Raw genomic sequence first — 22,032 nt, 5'->3', positions numbered from 1 at the left:
CTGAAGTCCTGAACCTCATTGATAGAGAACTAAAGGAACTGTGAAATGAAGTTAAAGACATCATTAAGGATGAATATGAAATATGAACTGCCAAAAATGAAGAAAGAGAAGAAAACAAACTAGATGTCAGAACAAACCATGGACATTGTCAAGAAGAGAAGAGAAGCCAAAGCCAAGACAAAAATCTCAGATAGTAACGGATTCAAAGGAGAGCAAAAGAAGATGGAAAGAGTATACTGAAACACTATACAGGTAGAGATGTCAACATCTAAGACACCCTAGAAGATATTCCTTACTTACAAGAATCGCTAGAAGATGAAGTTCAATCAGCACTCTAATCATTACCAAGTCAGAAAGCTACAGGAACTGATGGAAAACCCACTGAAATATAGCAAGCAACAGAAGAAAAATGAGTCAAGGTTCTAACCAAGCTATGCCAGCAAATCTGGAGAATGACACAGCGGCCAACTGATTGGAAGAGGTCAATCTACATTCCAATACCAAAAAAAGGAGACTTAACAGAGTGTGCAAATTTTCATACAATATCCTTAATTTTACATGCTAGCAAAATAATGCTTAGGATCATCCAACAGAGATTAGAGCCCTGCATGGAAAAAGAGATGCCAGATGTTCACACTGGCTTTAGAAAAGACTGAGGAACACGAGACATTATTGCTGATGCACACTGGATAATTGAAAAAGCCAAAGAATACCAAAAAGAAGGCAGTATGTGATTCAATGATTATAGAAAAGCCTTTGAAGACCAATTTAATGACAACAGGTAGAACAACCAGTCTTAGAACTGACAATGAAGATATCGAAGTGGTGGATAGCTTCTGCCTTTTACGATCAGCCATTAAACAGTAAAAGAACAAGCAGTCAGGAAATACATCACAGACTAGGACTCAGTAGAGCAGCCATGAAGGCCATGGAAAAGATACTCAAATGCCATGATATGTCTATACCTACAAAGATCAGAATTGTACAAACCGTGGTCTTCCCTGTGACACTATATGAGAGTGGAAGTTGGACTTTAAAGAAGCAGGATAGGAATAATATTGATGCTTTTGAACTTTGGTGTTGGAGAAGACTCCTGAGAATACTGTGGACAGCCAAGAAAACAAACTGATGGATCATAGAAGAAAACAACTCAGAGTTCTCACTTGAGACACAAATGACCAGGCTCAAATTATCCTGTTTTGGACACATTATGCGAAGACCTAGCTCTCTGGAAAAGGCTCTAATGCTGGGAAAAGTAGAAGGAAAGAGAAGAAGAGGATGACCAGCAGCAAGATGGATGGGCTCAGTTACAGAGGCGATGAATGTGCCATTGGGAGACATGAAACAATATGTTAGGGATAGATCGTCTTGGAGAAAATCTATGTGGTTGCTAGGAGTTGAAAACTATTTGATGGCACATAATCAGTCAATGTTATGGTGCCTGCCCTTTGGAATGAGGTTCCCCCTGAAATCCAGGTGGTTCCCACCCTGAAGGTGTTTCAGAGGGCCTTAAAGACCTACTCTTCTCCCAGGCTATGGGCTAGAGTGGTTGGAGCCCCTGTTTGGTGTATATGTCTTTTATTAGTTGACTGGATCTGCTACTTATTTACACCTTTATGTAGATTGTTATTTTTTTATGTTGCCTTGTATTGTGTGCTGCCCAGAGTCCAGACTGACTCTGGAGTTAGGTAGCACCTACACTGAATGAATGAATGCTAAAAAATAAAATTGTGTGTGTGTGTGTTTAAAAATAGCTTTGGTTACTTTTTCAAGTATATGACTGGATATGAGGGCGATCTGGCTGTGACATCTTTCACCCCATTGATCACCAGGGTTGATCTGGCTTGCAGGCAGGTGTCTCCTTCCTCCTTCACCACTCTGCACATGTGCACCCTCCTGAAGGTGCACACTTAGTGAAAGAGGATGACCATCCCAGATAGAAAGAATGTATTGATCTTTAGTCAAGGGTATATGATAGTTGTGGTCCCCTGCTTAGAACCTCCAGAGATGCTCAAGTATATAGCTTTGAAGTTTTCAGTGTTGGCTCATTTTCACTGAGGAAGTAAAAGAAGTAATGTGCAGGAAGAGGACAACCATATGAGGTCAGAATATTACAATTCACTGGGAAATTAAGCACATGCACAAGATGGATAATCAGTACTGTGCCCCAAAACCTATTGATCTAAAAACATCTACATGCCTAGTTACGTTCTGTATCTACTGCAGATAATGCAATTGCAGATAACAAGAATATAGATACCATTGTAACCTATAAGTAAAATGTTGGAGAGCCCAATTTCCTATCTCAGTACAGTAATGCACAAATTAACCAGCAAGAAATAATGTTATGAATCCAGTTTATATTTAAAAAATGTATTTTAGCAAATGTTTAGGTAGAGAGATATGCTTATGTATGGATTATAAAATATTTAGCTTTAATTTTACTTTTTATATATAGCACAAGTCAGAAGTTATTAATGGGAAAAATACCTTAGAGAACTGTGTTGGTTTAAGTAATTAAAATGAAGAATCCAAAGTGAATTCTTAATGCTTCTTAAATTAATGTAGGTTCAGTTGTCTCCTTCTGAGAAAAAGAACAGAACAAACCAAGCAAGAACTCTTCAGAATCAATATTTATCACTGTGATAAAATTAATCAGCTTTCACAATTCAAATATATTTGTGAAATCATAATGGAACAGCAGTGAAATGTTCTGTTTTTGTACCTGTTTAAACCTGTTTAAACTTAAGTTAACTTTGAGAAGACCTGGTTTCTTTCTCTTCTTGGAAAAAAAAAAACTATTATGATTTCATTTAAGTCCTGCAATGGAACAACTGCCCCTGAGAATATAACAATCTCATAGAGATAAAATAGAAAAGAGTAATGGTTTTCCAGCACAAGAGGTCACTACAGTTCCTGTGAGACTTGGCCACAGAACCTGGCATGTGGAGGGTATGATGGGGTCCTAAAGGACTAATACTTGTTAATTTAAAACAGGACCTGAGAAAAAAGGGTGAGTCATATGACTGCAGCTATTGTTTTCTTTCCCCCCAGTGTCTTTCAGGTCTACCTGCAACATGCTTCCCCCCCCTCCCCCCCAAATTTTAAGCAGTAGATTGGAGATGGTTGCAATGGCATTTCTTAGTGGAAGGTGTCACTGAGAAAGGAGTAATCAGGGACCGGAGCTGCCAAATGTGTTATCATTTCTAACTGCCTGGTAAAGACATAGAGGAAGCTTCAGATCGCTCTTGAAGGAGGGAGAAGCGTTTATGGTTGACAACGTTCACTGCTCCCTCAAAGCTTCACCAATGGGGTTGCTTTCAAAAAGCAGGCATTTGAAATGTGTGTCCCTCCTTCTCTAAACAGAAGAGCTTCTCCACACATGCTTCATATCAGGAACCTTGAATGTGTGTTCTCATTCTACAGCTAGAACTGCATCATGTTGCACCGGTTGTGTGGGTCCACTGGCCAGAGAGGAATCCTTTATTCTCTTTCCTCTCAAATATTATCCTGTGGCAAAACACATGTTACCAGTTCTGCTCTCATGACCTGCTCTTTGTGAAGTTTAAGGAATTTGTATCCCCGGAAACCAATATATGTCCTATATTTAGGTTGGCCAAAAGTTAGGGAGAGGGAGAAGATGCTGTCTTGCACCATACCAGAGGAAGCAACCACTTCAGGAGGCATATTTAGGGTCAGCAGTGGCAATTAATATGATTGTTCCAGCTGTTCCTCTTTGTTGAGTGACAAAAAAACCCACCTTTCTTTCAGCCTGCTCCCTCAACTGTAGCTGGGAGTTATTATCCCATCACCAATGTTGAAATAAGATTACACTGAGAGTCCAGTTAGCTTCTAAGGAAGAAAAGCCATCTTGTTGTCCTTTCTCCAGGGTGGTGACAGCACTGCTCCCTTCTATCCAGAAGGACTTCCAACATATGTAGTGTATTAATCTGGTAATGGGTGTCAGAACTTCCTCGTCTCTCTTTTCTTTCAACACTTTCAAAATAAATGAGACCTTCTGGGTTAATGTCCACCACATTCCGAAATCATGATAACACCATGAATATGCACAAATGATACCTTTCAAAACATTTTGGTGGGCAGGGCATCATCTGGTTATTCCTACCATAAACTTAGTAATGCAAATCTTTCTCTAAGAAGTAGCCTAACGGTCATATTTTAGCATTTACTGCAGGATGGCTATGGAACAAGTTGATGAAAGAAGCTTGGGGCAGGGGGGATCTTAGAAGGCAGAAAAAGATTGAACTGATATCTGCTGAAAAGAATTTCTGCAGAGCTTCTGTCACATAATTATTGTACAGAAGAGAATGTTTAATGGGTGCAGGTGTTCCCGGAAAGGAGTAGGATAGGAAACGTTCATCTCCTTGATTTCCCCTTACTTTCCTCACAAAGAAATCACCGTATTTGCAGAAAGTTGTTTTCCTTCCAGTCAAACAACAACCAGCCAGGAGTGAAGCAGAGCCTAGCAACAGTTCATATGTTAGTATTGCGAACGTTGTATTATATTAATGCACCAAGGAAAGGGGAAGGGTCTTACAAGTTGAGGGCAAACATGCTGACATAAGAGGGACAAATCCTGAAAAAATAAAATCATTCTGTGTCAGTCAACAGGACGGAATACGCCCCACGCATTTCCTCAAGGTTCGAATGATAAAGATGGTATATTACGCTGACGGAAATCACAAATACAGGATGTATTTTTAAAAAGAGAATTTCAAATCCAATCTATGTTACTTCAAATAAAGGTCATGCCTAAGGGGGGTGGTTTACTTTCTGGCAAACTTCCTTCATCTGATTGCAGCGTATCATATGAATGTACTTTTTTCTCAAAGTATTTGAAATAATATTGCCATTTATGATCCCTAAATCCCAAATGATCCATGATGAAAATTACAAACCTGTCAGCACCTTTGATAACATTGCGTCATTCCATTTGTGTTGCAATTGTGCTGTCTGTTACAAAGAAGGTAACACCTGGTAACATTTGTTGAAACATTGAACAACAAAGGGCTATTTATCAGACTGGTTTTTTTGCTCACGTAAATAAGAAAAATACGATTGTGATCTTGCTTGTTGATGAGAAGGAGAAAGTTCCTAGAAACTGCCTCTTGAAACTGAAACAGATGTTGTTATTTTAGTTTGTGGTTACAGTTGTGTCTTAACATAGTTTTCTGACAGTTTAAAGTTTAAAAAAAAAAACTGATAATTACTGGGAATGAAACGGAATTGTGCAGTGAAGCTTATTTAGAGTTGTTTACTTTATATTTAACATTGAATGCATTAAGCTTTAATCAGCTGGTTAATCAACTAAACATTTGTTCTCACTGATTAAAATATTAGATTCACTGACTCAGCCCCGTCACAAGAAGTTTTAGCACAGCAGCTTAATCAGTTTAAACCAAAAATAAAATGTACACATGACCAAAATTTTATTCACATCACTTTCAGATAATGGACCATCTAAAAAACAGGCAGTGCCTCTTTTCAAATGGACAATTGTCTTTAAAATATTTTAGGTTGTTCCCTTTTTAAGTAACAAAGAAGAATGGTCTCAAAAATAAAACAGGAGGGCCCTTAACTCACAGCCCTTCCAAACCAAATTGCCCCCTATTGATTAATCACTGTAAAATTTTAATGGAATAATCAATCATTCAACCAATTAAAACGTCCTACTATGCTAATAATGCTGACAGAAATCCTACATACTGACCCTCGTAGGCTTCCCAGAGGCAAAATAAATTAAATTTCAGGATCAGTGACTAAATTTATACCAGCAAGGATGTTGTCAAAAACAGATTTGTTTTTGAACACAGAGGATGGTTCTGTGGTTCATCTTTTAAATTGTAATTGTGATTTTAAATCCCACGGATTTTTTATTTATTTTTTTGAAGGGAACATTGTACTGAAAAGGCCATGGGTCAGCACGTGTCTGATGTTTTAAAAATATAAAGTCACATCATGGGTTAATCTTTTCATGTTGATTTCTTTGGGGATTAGGACTGCTCCAAAGGCACCGGGCATCTCCCACCATTTTGGTTTTAGTAATTCCATTACATCCAGCTCTTAGAAACTTGGAACTCAGCTTTTGAATTTGGATAATGCCCATAGATGGTTGAATGTGTATCCCATTTTGTCTATTTGTTAGGATACAGTTCACATTTACTGAAAAGTCTTCTATATACAGTTCTGATATGCATTTAGTCAACACTTGACTTAATGGAGATCAAGGCCAGATCCAGAATGTGCGATTCCTTTTCCTCCCCTCATTTTCTGCTAACATTGTTTCTTTGAAAGGCATTTAAAACTGAGGTATGTAGAGTTCAATATAGTGGCATTATTTATTTTTTTTCCTGAGAATCCCAAGGTCTGTTAGATGAAAAATAGTTGCACTGGGGCAAGGTGAAAAGGAAAAGAAAAACATAATGCAGAGGTTCAGGAAATAGTTTTTTTTTTTTCTGCTACACCATATGAGCTATAAACTATAATAACTTGCTTATGCAAAAAGTCATCTGATTTACTTTCAGTTGGAGAAGCCTAGATATGTTTAAGTTGACCCATAGACTTCATAGAGGGCTGGTTAAACACAGCTACTTCAGAGGTATCCTGTACTTGTTTTTTTCTTATTCCAAGGAAACAATAAAGTCAATAATTTTAAATGTTTTGTTTTAATTAACTGGATCTCTATTATTTTATGTCTATCATAGAGCTGTGTACCATGGATTGTGGCCTCCACGGTGTTTGTGCAAAAGGAGCGTGCCAGTGTGAAGAAGGTTGGATAGGACCCACTTGTGAAGAACGGACATGCAATTCTCACTGCACCGAGCATGGAAAGTGCAAAGATGGCAAATGTGAATGCAGCCCTGGGTGGGAAGGAGACCACTGTACTATTGGTGAGATTTGTGTGAACCTGACCCAAATTAGACCCTCCAGCTCTAGAGAGGAAATTACCCCCAAAAAAATGTTTGTACTCGTTCATAATTGCAAAGTTGATATATTTAGCTCCATTTAATTTGGTTTGAGCTGTGCCTGCATCAAGAACACTAAACTCTATCACAGGGAAAACAAAGGCTGCAGAGTTGCAGTTAAACAGAACGGTTTGACTACTCCAAGGTGGGGTTTGGGCATGATTATTTCATGGCTGTCAAACTATCCTCTCAGGCCTTCAGCCTAGGAGGGACAGGGGCTGTAGTCAAGCTGAATCTCTCTGGGATGCATCAAACTTAGTGCCTTTAAGCAAAAATCAGGGAAGTCAGGACCATAGACAGCTCCCTCAGGTCTTGCTAGCTGGAACTCTCAGCCTTTAACCCAGCAATAGACGGATGATGCCTCAACCAAGAGCCAAAGCTATCTGAAGTCTTATGGAAGCTGACAAGGCCTGTATTACAGATGACACAACTCCCTAGAGGAATTGGCTTAGCTGTTTTAAAGGACTTTGTCTGATTTTATATCCGTTTCCTTCTGAAAGCTAAAAGATGTGGTGGGTGCTATTGCAAGTATCTTGGGAGTTTGCAAGTGATAATAAGGCCATGCCCTCCAGTTAGGGAAATGGAGAAGATGTGTGAAATAGCCTAAACTTTATCCTCTTCTGAATCTTCCTGGGGGACCCATGGCACTGTAACTCAGTTGAGTTTCTGGTTATGCATCTGGAACTAATATGACATGAAGAAGAAGAAGAAATACCTCTTCCTCTCCCCCCCCCCCCCCCCCAGTCAGTTTTGGCTCCTGGAGATTGCTTGGACTGATATCTCAAATAAGAGAACCACAGAATTGCAGAATTGGAAGGAACCACAAAGATCTTCTAGACTGACTCTCTGCAGCCTGTAGGAAAACCGATCCGCTGAGGTTCAGCCTCTTATAAACCTCCAGAGATGGAGAACCCACAGCCTTCAGAGATCCACTGTTATACAGATCTTACAGTCAGGAAGTTTTTTCTTTAAATTTTAACAAAATCTAAGTTACTGCAACTTATACCCCTGGTTTTTGCTTCTAGTCTCTGGGACCACGGAAAAGAGTTCTTGTCTCTCTCGCTGTAGTTTCCTTTGTAAGTTTAGTAAGTCAGTTTCTTTTGGAAACATTTGTTTCCTCTCCCAACTGTCTATATTTCTTCAGGTAAAAGATGGGATTGATTTTGTGGGTGGGGAAGGGTTTGGCTTTTACTTACCAAACAAAATCAAATCCCGGTGAATTCTAACCATAAGACAGGATGGCTGTGGAACAAGTTGAGGAAAGAAGTTGGGGGAGTCTGTTTCCTTAGAAATCAGAAAAAGATTGAACTGATACCTATTGAAAATCATTTCTGCAGAGCTTCTGTCATATAGTTACTATGTAGAAGAGAATCTTTAATGGGTGCAGTTGCTCATGGAAAAGGTTAGAAAGAAAAGCTTCATCTGTTAGGTTTCCCTTGACTTTTCCCACAAAAAAACCACTGCATTTGCAGAAAGTTGTTTTCCTTCTAGCCAAACAAGAACCATCCAGAAGCGAAGAAGATGTAGGGTCTGGCAACAGTTGAAACATCAGCAGTAAAAACGTTCCATGCGCAAAAGGGTTCAAGAGAAAAGTGAAGTATGAATCCAGCAGTGAGGCAAAGATCCTGGCCGCTCCTCATAAGAGCACACAGAATGTTGCTTCCAGCAGAGGGTCATCTCCACTGGTCCGCTTTAGATCCCAAAGTTCAAGACACTTTCCTAAACCAGCTGAATTGCATTAGTTCAGAGGGCCACAATAGCTTTCATTTTTACCCTTCTGCACTTTTCGGCACTCTGGCTCTTAACCCACTATCATTCTCACAGATTTGGATGATGCTCTGGATTTACCCAGTTGAGATCTGGAGTGCAGATTCTCTGGGAACAGGGGCTGGTTCTTCCCTGATTGTCCTGCTAGGCACTAGCTCCTGATCTCATCTGTCTCCATGTCCTCCTCTGGCATTGACTTGCCTTCTGAGAATAAATCCTCAGTAGACATCATGAAAATTAAATGCAATAGCATTGGTTTGTTCCAGACCAGCCTAAGTGAGCTTCTTTTGATATAGTGAGTCTGTACAAAATAATATCGAGAGAATAGCTAGAAAACATACACTTTAAATTAATTTAAGAAAGTGAAACAGTTTAAATATGGTAATTCTTATATTCTCTGCCTTTATAGGATTTAAATATTGGACAAGTTATTAAAGATGTTCATTTATCTTGGTTTCCTTTATCCCCAAGGCTAATTTCTAATTATATTTCTAATATGAATCTAAAATTCTCAGATCTTTTCAGAAGGCATTCCTTAGCTGTAGAAATGTAATTGTTACATTTTATTGAAAAATAATATCTTTCCCCCAAGTCAGTTACTAGTAAGTCTAGGCAAATCGTCATTCAGGACTTCCCAAAGTGTTTTTATCCATAAATATTTTAATTGCATGCAGGAAACTTGGCTGTCTAATATAATAAAAACAAGTTGGCTATGTACCAGAACTTTACAAAGAGAATGGCTTCTGCTCAGTTCCGTTTGAGGATTTCTGTTTAATTTCTGAATCTTCATTTAAAAAAAAAAAAAAACCCACTAAATTTTCATTTCTTATCTTCTTGGTTACATTTTAAATAGGTTTTTTTTAAAAAAAAAAAAATCCTGAATTCATGTAACTGATTGCTTTTATGAGAAGCAGGATGCTGGTCTGTTCTGTTCTGGCAGGGATCATTTCTTCTTAAAACCTGAGAGCTACATCACCTTTCACCAATGTGTTGACTGAATGCTTTGAGTGGAAGCAGAGTCATCCTTATGCTTATTCTGGCCATGGTGCCCATTAGAGGTGCTGTCAGGCCCAGCCCAAGAACAACAGAGAAACAGTTCATTCCAAGTTCAGTTCCTTTATTGCTTATACCATATAGACAGAATCTTGCCAGACTAAATCTGTACTACTCTAACCTAGTGGATACACCCTGGGAGATTCTAAGGAGTGGCTATCCTGAACCTCTTCCTCTTCCCACGCTCCTGCTCCGGACTGTGCTGCCTCTTGTCTCCCCCCGTCCCCTTCCTGGAATGTGCTCCCTCCTTCCCGAGAGCTGCTGCTCCATTGCATTCCATCACAGGTGCTAAGTAAAATAAAAGCATCTGTAAGTGAAGCCAGACTGAGAGTTTAGGCAAAACTAATAGCAGAGGGAATCAGCAGATAGAACGTCAAAAACCAATCGACTTGAAAATCATGAGTGAAATAAGTAATCACAACAACATTCCTTGGAGCCCTTCTGGGAACAGTTTATTGCACAGATAAAAGAAATCAAGGCAATTCAGGAAGCACAAAGAAGATATCTCTGGGTGTTTGGGTGGAAGAGAGAGATTTACAGCAAAATATTAAAGGATTCTGCTAAGTTTTGCTGGCAGAAAAGGCAAGGGGAGGCAAGTAACTAAAATCCTGAGTGGGAAATGGTGTGGTAGGTAGACAGAGAGATGTGATCTTGGTCTGATCTGGATCTGATCTTAAAATAGGTATCACCTACTTTGAAATTAAACAATAATAACTTTAAAAAAACAGGAAGTGGAATAGCCTTCGTATCAGAGCTGCTCCATCTTGATGAAGGAGTTTTCTGATCTTAATTCAAGAATTAATTAATTCAGTAACTCAATTACAGTTACTGAATCAAGACCAGGGATCTTAACCTGCCAGAGGGTGCCAGGAGATTCGACCTTGCTTTTTCTCTACTCATATTTCATTATAGCCCACTTTTTGCAAGGACTTCAGTTATCTTCCAAGCAGTCCCAAAACTAGCAATCTGGAGAGCAACAGTTGGGAAGGTGAGGGCATTTTGTGCCTCCCCACCACCCATTTCATCCCAAAAGGTCACAGAGGCATCTCTTTTTCTGAATCTCTTCAAGGTTCAGAGTAGAGCTGTGGAAAAAGAGGCCAATACCGCAAAGACATATAGAAGGATTGGAGCCATCGTATATCTTGATACTTAATGAATGATCATAGTCTGTATTTCAAACCGACAATACAACACACTTAGGCAGATAACAATGATGGTTAAAAATACTGTACTTGTGGTTTCCATTGGAAACCCTTTCTAATGGCTATTTAGGTAACAAGATTAGATTAATGGTAGCTTCCATTCATACAGATCGTAAATAGCCTGTTTTAAGTAAAGCTGGGGCTCTTAATCTCAATCCACAGATGGCAAATTAATACTGAAAGGTTTATATGTTTTCATTTAGATATATAAATGCAGTGGGTTGTCATTCCGCTTTCTTCGATGTTAGTCACCACTTGTTAAAAGGAAGCTGTTAGTGTGAGAACTACAAGGAAGAAAAAGCCATGTGGAAGACACATTTCTTTCTCTCCTTTTCAGAACTTCAGATTTGCAGATTCAGAACAGGGATGCATAACCTGAAGTTTCCAAATTTAACTGGGCCCCCATGGAGTTTCTCTAAAAGTCAATTCCCAATTGTAATGTCAACATGAAAGGAAGGGGGAAATTAATGGGGATTAATCTTATACGCTGATTTTAATTTAACCTAATTGTGATTAAATTTAACTTGGATGCAACCTCATTCACTTGTTTCAAGCCACTCCAAGGCCAAGCTAAGAACAGTTTGAATGCTTCTTTTCACCAAGCTGTAACTGAATTTATGCTTTAGGACCATGAAAGCATTGCAATTCAGAAGGTGGGTGTTGACTGCAAATCAGGTCTTCTTTTCTTCCCATGTACCTTGCTTGCTGATCAGCTGCCACAATCAACTTGTGGGCCCTCGTGATCTCACAACCCATCTGGAATGTGTATTTAAATTGTCACAGTTGAAGTAGCTGCCAGATAAATTATTCACCCTGAGATCTAAGGTGTTTTTTTTTTTAGGTTCAGAAGATATGAAGCCTAAGGTGCTTCTCACATTAGCAGGATGGTGAGAGCAATGCTCAGCACTCTTGCAAAATAAACCCTTTGACAGTTCTCCTCTTATAAGCTCAATTGTTGACCTTACAAACTGCTAGTGGGTATATATTCCTGGTCAATAATCAGGCATTAGTTAGCAAAAGTTATGGCAAGGAAATGCGGTCTATTACTCAATCACCTATCCAAGTATTCTGTGTTTTGGTATGTTGCGAGTATGAATTTATCAGATTGAAACTATTATTCTACAACTCTGGAAGGTGTAATATACCTTGAAATGCAACAGTGGATTGTGGGTATGTATTGTTTGTGAACATTTAAACTGATTTTCTGTTTTTTGAAAAAAGGGCAAAGAAGACAACTTTTAACAATATGGTCAAGGTTTGGGGAGTTGTTCTGTTTATAACAATTTCAAGGCCACTGTTTTCTTTTTTATTGCTGTGCATGTTTTGTTATTGTGTTCATCCAGTAATGTTGTTATGCATATTTGCATTGTTTATAGTTTTAATATATATCCTCCAGACCAGTAAATAACTGTAATAGTACTCAGTGCTTTTAGGCATTTATTTTCATAGCAAACCCCCTCCAGTTGTAAGGAAAGATGCAGTGGTATTTATTATGTGTAAGACACTCAAAATGGAGAAGAATAAAATACCATTTAAAAGACGGAACCAGAAGTCAGGAAGGGACGCATACAGCCCAGAGCACGTTCTGCCTAGCAAAAACACATGGAAAAGCAGGAAACAGGGCCAGATAAAGAATCAAGGAAGAAATAATACTCTAATCAAGGTAGCATCAAGGAGGAAACCACACCCCCACTAAGACTGGCAGGGCAAGCTACTGTGTAAAAACCCCACCCTCCCTCACACTGATGATGCCACCCAGCCTGGTAATGAAACGTCTCCCCCACCCAAAAAAAACCAAGCTCAGAGAACACCAAGAACCCAAAAGAAATGGCTGAATTTCAGATATTTTCTCTATTTATACAGTCTTTGGGTCCTGCATATGCAACCTATTTTATTCATATTAAAATAGAACAAGCAGGAAGAGGAGGAGAAGGAACAACTCTGCTCATTTTGCACAGAAAAAAACAGCAAAGCTAAGCTGAAATCCTGGAGAATTTTTTAGGACTGCTCTAGAGAATTGATAGGAACAATCTTACCTAGCAAATGGGTGCTTTATGGCTGGCCATTAGTGAGAAAATATTGGTAAGAGCATCCAGACATACTGTCTGCCATTCTGAGGGTTTGAGGAGCACAGTAGGAATACTAAAATATATTTTTTATTTGTTTTTATTTGTTTTTAGACACAGCTGCTGGCTCACAGTTTATGGTCAATATTCAGACACACTAATCAATATAGCATAATTAAGGAGCTTCAGAATACTACAAGCAACTCCTGTTTATATGCATCTTCTCTTTGGAAATCAAGCTGCAATGAGTACATGATGGAAAAGAGAAAATCCAAACCATTATATCCACATTTCCCAACCTGGCACCCTGAAGATAGCTTAGAACTACATGGCATCACCCAAAATTTACAGGCAGCATTGCCTGGGAATTTTGTTTTTTGTTTTTTGTTTTTGTTTTTCCTTTTTATTATGTTGTTATAAACACAATTATATTTATTCAGGGAATTTTGGAACTTGCATTCTTTGAAGGTGAAAGTTTGGAGAAAGCTAATTTCTATTATTGAAACTGCTTCCTTGGACACACATATTGTGGATTGTGCAATTTCTATAAACATTTTCAACCTACTCTTGGCTGTATGCACCATTCAGGTTGACTAACAAAAGTGAAAGCAGTAGAAGATGTCAATAATTAAAAGAAATAGAAATCAGTTACAAAAAGTATGAAGATGTCATGAAAGAAAGCAGATAATATAGTCAGAAACTGGGCAATGAACAGTTTCATAGACAGAAAGGTCTTAGCTGGTTAATGAAAACACAACAGAGAATGTCTGAGGCAAGAAATTCTACAGTTTGGGTGCCACAAATCCAGAACAGATTCTGTGAATACATTACAAAGGGAAGAATGTATGAGAAGTTCTTTCTTTTACTTTATTATTACAACCAGTGATCCTCATAAAAAGTCCTCTGATGTGGTTTTGGAAGTAGCCTGTTTTCTAGATCTGTAAACTTCCAGGTATTCAATTTTGGATTTTCATATCCAAAAATTAAAACGAAAAGGTTAGCTGGATCTCTAATAAAAGAAATGACTTTAAATTCCTTCAAAAACTTGAACAATGTCTGAAGGCCCATCTAAGAAATCCTTAGATGCTGACACAAATGCTTTAGGTACTATCTTAGATCATTTTTGGTCTTGGAAAGGCCGTTTAAATGGCATTACATACATGACTGAGAGAAGGAAAAGGACTGGGAGCGGGAAAAAAAACCTGTGAAATATTCTTGACAAATATACATTAATGGTATGGCGAGCTCCAGAGAGCTTTTGTTTTTCATTTGCTTATAAAATTCATGAATAGTCTTGAAGATTGGTGAACTCGTTTTATCCAAAGGAGAGTACCTAATGCGATCGTTTAAACAAAATCTCATTGCCAGCTGGTGTCTTGTTTTGGAGCGGAGATAACGCATGATGCTTTCTTTATGTGGTATCTTTTCAGATGGATGTCCAGGTCTGTGTTATGGAAATGGAAGGTGCACCCTTGACCAAAACGGATGGCACTGTGTCTGCCAGGTGGGCTGGAGTGGAATGGGATGTAATGTTGTAATGGAAATGCTTTGTGAAGATAGCATCGATAATGACGGAGGTACAGACACCGTTAATGCTCCAGTGTGTATATGTCATATTTGTGAATGAATGAATGAATGAATGAATGAATGAATGAATGAATGAATGAATGAATCTTCTATGGGGCTTCAGTCGCAATAGACTCTAAGCCGTGTACAGCAATATGCATAACATGTAATACTATATAATTCCAACAGTCCGTCAAATACAATAAATGGTGCCACGTTTCATTCAGGTGACGGTGCTATTCTATTCCCTAAAGATGTTCTAGAACAACCAGGTTTTAACAGGTTTCCAGAAAATCACAAGGGAAGGGGCCATTCTCACCTTGGGGGGAAACGATTTCATAAAAGGAGAGCTCCTGGAGACAGTGTTCACTTCCGTGCCCCTCCCAGCAGGAATCCTGATAGAAGAGACCCACAACAGGAATTCTTTGCTTGTGTTCATTGGGCTGGCAGATTCTACCCTGAACAGGTAGTCTCTCTCAAAAATACCCAGGTTCCAAGCTATATAGAGCTTTATAGGTGCCAGCCCTTCAAGGTTGTTCAGGCTAGGAATCCAATGTCATGTTGGCCAGTATTAGTTGTACTGTAAAGCTGTAGTAAATAGGGGACGCGATGGCGCAGCGGCTTAATGATGCTGAAAGTTGCCAGCCAGAAATGGTCGACGCTTCAGCGGTTCGAGTACAGCCTTCGCGTTAGCAGGGTGAGCTCCTGTTTCCTCCCCAGTTCCTGTAAACCCAACAGTTCAAAAACTCACATGAGTAGATAAATGGGTACTCTCACTCCGGTGGGAGGAAAAATGCTGGCGGCGCCTTGCAAAAAGGAGTTGGGACCAGTTGCCGGTAAGCGCGAAAAACCGTGCGCACCTGAAAAGGGCGTGAAGCAACGGAAACCCCGCCTCCTGCGCTCACCAGCTGGGCTCTGCTCTAGGAAGGAGGCTCTGGCAAACCACTTCCGAAACACCTTGCCTTGAAAACTGCAAGGACTCGTCCAAGCAGTCACTGCAGAGTTGGTAACAACTGAGCGCAGATTTAAAAAAAAAAAAAAAAAAAAAGCTGTAGTAACAGAATCTTGCAAGTCTGAACGTGGTTCCCCCCTTCCTCCTGTTATCTTCGTGAGAACTACAGAGGGTCTTGTCTGAGACATTTACTCAGGTTACATTCCTGCTCCAGACTCAGGCCTCTTTTATCTTGGTAGCAGCTCTTCCTCCCGTTCCTCAAGGCCATTCCCTCTGCCTTCTACAATAGGACCTTTATTTTTGATGCCATATCAATGTATCAGTACTCAGAAGATGCTATTCCCTTTATTTCTTTAGTTTCAAATTCTTATACATAAATCCTTTCAGATATTGGAAGGGTGCTGTCACATTTCCGCTCGTATCCCCAGCAGTTCCTTTAACCTTTCCTCATAGCCTTTGCTTTCCATTTCCATACTGGGCCCAAAAAGGCAACACTGACAGAGACTAAGGAACTGATGAAAAGGCCATCTCACGCTCTACTCCTTTGGTTCATGTTCATTTTCCGGGATACTAACTGCCTTATAATTCTACCTCTGAGCTCCCTTTATCTTTCAGATCACATATGTCATATGAAAGGCACATTTTTCTGGCTGAAATGTCTCTTGAACAGATGCACCACCATGGAGAGCTGGTCTGAGCTTGTGATGTACATTTGTGCCGGGTTGGCAAGGCTTAGCAGGGCCAGCCGTGTAATGCTGGCGTCTTCCGCAGATGCCCTCTCCCCATATAGCTCACAGTTTGCATGGAGATTGCTTCTTTCCTCTCCACATCCCCCTTGCGTCACGGGGGGCTGCATATTCCCTTTCTTCCTCTCCCAGATGACCTTTGAGATCAGCTCAAGAGCTCCAGGCTCCCCTTTTCTCTCTCCTCTGCCCAGCTATTGATCAAGAAGCATCAGCAATCAATGGTTAGGAAGCCCGTGCTGGAGCTTTGCTTCTGCATCTCTCTCTAATTAAAGCTTTGGGGTACCAAATAACAAGGCAGCTTGAATCCAACAGCAACATAAATATAAGCCGCATATGGTCTGTGAGCAAGGATCATGTCACTCACTGTATGTCTAGCACTGTCCGTAGGACATATGCGAGGCTCCAAGCAGAAATTTGCTCTGTTTCCCTTTTGTGGGCTGTGCCAACTGGCTTCCAGTAAAATCTGAAGCTTTCCAATTTGGTCCCATACCCAATTGCTGCTGCTGCTACCGGTACAGCTGCAAAACTCAGTCTCCCCCATCTCCCTGTTGCAGGGAGATGCTTTATGAATGCACCCCCTTAAAAAAAAGCAGCTAGTAACTCTCGCGTGCTTCATACATTGTGCTCTTGGGCATATCAGTACACAGACTCTACATCTTTTATTATAAAGGACAATCCTTTACTTCCGAAAGCTGTCCTTTAGATTTATTTATTATTCAGAAACTCACTTTCGTCCTTTATGTTGGTCATTTAACTTTTACCGTGCAAACAGTACCGCTTAATGCACAGTCTTTCACATTTTTCATGTGCAAAATATGGAAATTGAATTGTCTTTCTAAAATAAATTTACATATACTGTTAGATTTTAGATATTACTCATTTTTGTAAAGTTTTTCTTGGTTTGGCCCTTGAATTTTCCGTTGTAAAGCAAAGTTATCAACATCAACTTTTTTTTTTTTTTTTTAATCTTTGTGAACCTCTTTCCGATTTGCCCCTTTTTCGGGTTTATTTTTTCCAAAAAATATGGTCACTGTAATGATAAAGCAACACAAAATGTTCTCAGAAGGAGCTACATCAAACATGGGCTACGGTGAAGGGTTCTCTAAAAAATTCCCATTCTAGCTTTTGCATGCAAAGGCAGGGAAGAATCTCAGGATAAGAACTTGGTGCAAATGCTAATTTCTCAGGCACAGTCCATAATCTCAGATTGTAGTAGCTAAACTACCCTTTGTCAGCCTCAGTCCCTAGTATCATCCCTGTTTGGCAGGAGGTAAGGGAAATTTTAGTCTGGCAATGTATATAGGAAAGGTGGGTTAGCACATCAGATTATAGCCTAATGATGTCAGGAGAAAATAAATTGATTCGGATCCATTGCCAGTGGCCATTAGAGAATGGAATCAAAGCTTGTGATAATAAAGGAGAGGCTGCCAATATTTTTTCCCCCAGCATGGCCTCTGAAGAGCCCACTTATGATCCATTGGTTAGTTATATTTTTCAAAAAGAATTGGAAGAAATTTCAACGTGTATACAAGGAGAAAATGGAAGGCAGGAAATACAGTTTCTTCAGCATAAAGTAGACACACATTAAAGAAAGCTTACTGTGGTGGTTAATTTACATAGGACTGGCCTACAACCCTTCAAGTGTTGATGGTCCACAGTTTCCATGTCTATCAGCTGGCTGGGGCTGTTGGCAGTTGGTGAGCAACACTTTGGGCTGTTGGAGGTCCCCCACTGCTTCCGTTCCTGTTGGAGGAAGAGCAGAATTTGCCTTCAGCCACTGCAGTTACCCCAGCCCAAATGACATGTGGGTCTTCAGCCTTTGATGTGATCAACATCTGGATTTCATGGTAGTGATCCATATTGGTTTGGTATGACACAAATAGCATTCCTTCAAAGCTTCTGCTGATGGTTCTGTGTCTGTCTTCCTCTCCCAATATGTATTCAGTTTTCTTTTTCTTTTCTGGGCTCTTGTCTTTCCACTGATCATCTCATCTTTCACTGTCACCTGCATCAAAGCTGGGATGTGATTCTTTACTCTTCTATCTTCAGTTGAGCATTGCCCTGTCTTTTCAAACCTTTCTTTCCTTTCCTCCCTTTTTCCTTCCATTTTTTTTTTTTTTTTACTCAACCTTCCTTTCCTTTCTGTTTGCTTTCCTCCTCCGGTTTCAAATGAAATTTTAATTTAGCTTAACATTTACATAGATGCATACTGTTGCATTCTATTACTTCCTGGTATGCCTGTCTTGCACTGTAAGCCTCTTACTCCTCTCTTTAATTCTTCTGCTCACTGAACTTGCAAAGCAGTCCAATGTGTCTTTCTATATAGAAAATGAAATGCTTTTTTCCTTTCCAAAGTCTTGCCTATGCTTCACTTTCTTCTCCCTGCAACCCCCGTGTTTCCCTTCTAGCATTTCCATTCTTCAAACCGAAACCCGGTGGTTAAACCTTCTGTTCCATGCAGAGAACTCATTTTTCTTTTCTTTTGCTCTGTCTGCATCATATGCGTGGAATGCTTTCCCCATAATCTTGAAAGTAGGGCTATTGCAAAATGTGGCTTGCAACTTCTCAAAAACTCTCTTCCCTTGGGACGGATGTTTCTCAATATCTACTCGGGATGCTTGAGAATTTCTTTCAATTTTCTCTGGATGCAGCTTTAGAGTTTTCTTCAGGTTTGGAAAGGATGGAAGTCTTATGGGCGTGGTTTGGATAGAACATGTTCTTTCATTATTCGGAAGCCTCCCTGGCTGTCCACACCTCTCAGGGGGCCCCATGGCAGCAGTTTCCTCATGAGATCTTATCTTGGGATTTAATGGAACTATAGAATGCTGAGGGGGGGGGGGGCTGCAGGTTTCTAGAGAAAAGGTTGTCCAATTAGAGACAGAACATAGACATTTCATAATCCAAATAAGTGGAAGAGTATCCCACCTCCAAATTTCTCCCAAAGTTTCTCCTTTGCAAGAAATTCCTCAAAAACTAATTCTTGTTCTTCAGCTTGAATGAGGACTGATAGAAAAAATGCAGGGTTTTATTATTATTATTATTATTATTATTATTATTATTATTATTATTATTACTTTAAATAGTAGTTTAAACAACTACTTTAAATAGGAAGTAAGGAAGTCAGAGAAATACTATGGGGATATTTTCCTTTCTCCCTTAGTTTCTCATCTCGTTTCATTTTTCATTCTCTGTTTCATCCTCATATCTGACAGGTTTTTCTACCTCCTCTGTCTTAATCTCTCTCTCTTTTAAGATTATGATCTTAGAAGCAGCAGCCACTCTGAATTTTTACATGTTGGACAATATTCCATTCATTCTTACACTCTCAAAAACATGAAACAGTTGGGTGCATAAGTGAGTCTGTCTGCTCGTGTACAAACTATTTTTTTTTTTAATTAAATCTGATTGGTACTCAGGTTACTACTTTCACTGCTTGAAAGCCACTAGAAATGCAAGATTCAGATTATTTACCCTGCACTCAATGACTGTATACAATACAGTGCCAGAGCAGCAGAAAATCAGGTTTTCTAAAAAGTTTTATAGGATTAAAGAGATAAAGCAAAGGAGAAATCCTTGGTTCCTTCCTGTGATAGAGCAAGCAGAATGATAACCAACCAATTCTGGGGATTTGTGAAAAATTTCCTTTCCAGGTCAAAGAAAATGGTTGTTGAGTGTTCTCAATTCTATGTCTACCCACAGATCAAGGGTTGGGAATTCTTGGGAACTGAAGAACACAATTTACATATTTTTCCTTTATGCTGGAATGGAGTAACAATATTTATCTACAAGGTTGTTATTTTGCTTCCAAGGGATTGCTGTGATTTAGTGACATCACTGGGGTGGGCAGAGCTCAGAGTATTAGCTCATTTTTTTGATGACACAAATGTTAAGCTTCTGAGAAACGTAATGTACTTATTTTATGGCTTAATTTGAAAAATCACTCAGCTTAAAAATAGACAACATGTCTCCAAACATCAGTGGCATGATCCTAAGAGGATCTTCCCATTTCTTTATGGGTATCGTTGTAAGAGCCAAATTAGCCCGTGCTAATTGTGTTTGCCTAACAATCACATCCTTTGTGTCCCTTGCAATGAGAATTTGATATCCAACTTTTGAGTGGAAATCTGTGGCTGCCAAAATCAAAGCAATATGCCATCCTTTTCAGTTTAATTAAAAAAAAATCAACTCCCTCATTGTTTATTGCACATGATTGAAAGAAGTATAAAGTAGATTGACTGCTTGATAACTATGGACCCAATGAAATTCACTCCCAGGTCTAGGTGTCATTCCTGTCAGGATTCTGGAAAATGAAAAGGTAGATTCACACATCATGCAGGACGAGGCTAAAATGGGGTTGGGGAGTTTGTATACTGTGTGTTATGAAACCCAGGTCATTGTGTTAAGCCATAGTATGGTTTTTAAAGAACATTTATTAGCATGTTTATGTTGGTCTATGACCATAATAAAGATTTGATTTGATTTGATTTGATTTGATTTGATTTGATTTGATTTGATTTGATTTGATATTCGCATGTTAAAGGAACACAATTATTTTTGTAAACCCAAGTTTAGGACTCAGCATATTGTGCAAATACAGCCAATGTGGGTCATGTCATGTGCTCTGTGTTCTGCGGGAAATAACAGTTCTGGTCTCCCACTAACATTACCGTCTGTGGGTCTGACCATTTTCATACCTAACAGTGTAATTTACATTTAGCTTTCTCGTGCTTGTGTCAAGATGGGGAAATTGCATATCTTGTAGTTAAGAATTTCTAAAAAGTTAGAAGAAGACTAGAGCCAATTGTTATAGATGGAGATGTTGGTGAGAGATATAGTTCAGAAAGGTTTTTTTTTTCCCCTACCAGTTTTAAGTCCTGCCCTTGAGAAATTGTTTAAATTCACTTCCCCAAAATTTGATGAAGAATTTTGGAAAGCTTGTTTACGTCCAGCTTGAATCATGTCCCTGAACCTCATCTAGATACATAAACTTACGTTTACACACTTATCATTTGATTAGCAACTTGTTTGGTCACATTTCTCAGCGTTCTACTGCTTTATCTCTTCTACAGTATCTGTCTGGTTTCCCCTTTTTCAGATGGTTTGACAGACTGTGTTGACCCTGATTGCTGTCAACAGAGTAATTGCTTCTCCAGCCCTCTCTGCCAAGGGTCTCCTGATCCTCTCGACCTCATTCAGCAAAGTCAACCTCCTTTCTTGCAACATCCGCCAAGGCTCTTTTATGATAGAATCAAGTTTCTGATTGGCAAGGAAAGCACGCATGTCATCCAAGGAGATGTCTCATTTGAGAGCAGGTAAGTTTCCTTCCCTCCCTCCCTCTCATATTGCAGAGGTGTGTTTTCTGAGTAAGGCAGACAGCCAGGGACTTCCTAGATGTTCAGTGATCTCTGACCATTAGCCACTGTTTCTGGTTTTCTTGAATGATAGAGTTGATCAAAATTTGTTTCTGTGTTTTTTCCCCTTTGTGCTACTGGCTGGGGAGTCTTGGGAAGTGCTGTTCCCACATATCTCCCAGATGGAGCAAAATGGCTTGACATCCTTACATCTCATCATCTCTTTCACTTGCTTTCATACTGGGGATGTGAAGACACCGTACAATCTAGTTCAGTGCCCTGATACGGAACTTTGGTAATTACTTCATCCAGACTGCTAGAATGATAATCTGATCCAATCTGT

At 39.4% G+C, this 22,032-nt stretch overlaps 1 protein-coding gene across 1 annotated transcript in view; it reads left to right on the top strand.

Annotated features, from left to right (window-relative positions):
* TENM1 (teneurin transmembrane protein 1) overlaps positions 1–22,032 on the top strand; it is a 160,220-nt gene that overhangs the window by 46,177 nt on the left and 92,011 nt on the right. The window contains exons 10-12 of the mRNA XM_088129189.1: positions 6,726–6,911; positions 14,505–14,651; positions 21,434–21,650. Of these exons, the coding sequence (XP_087985315.1) occupies positions 6,726–6,911; positions 14,505–14,651; positions 21,434–21,650 (550 nt within the window). The remainder of the gene's footprint in view (positions 1–6,725; positions 6,912–14,504; positions 14,652–21,433; positions 21,651–22,032) is intronic.

The sequence above is a fragment of the Python bivittatus genome, unplaced genomic scaffold, assembly GCF_059951505.1.
Source record: "Python bivittatus isolate LINGU-HERP-01145 unplaced genomic scaffold, Pbiv_v1 ctg000790_np1212, whole genome shotgun sequence".
Taxonomy (NCBI): Eukaryota; Metazoa; Chordata; class Lepidosauria; order Squamata; family Pythonidae; genus Python; species Python bivittatus.
The sequence above is the reverse complement of the archived record's forward strand: the minus strand, read 5'-3'. Positions and strand labels throughout refer to the sequence as shown.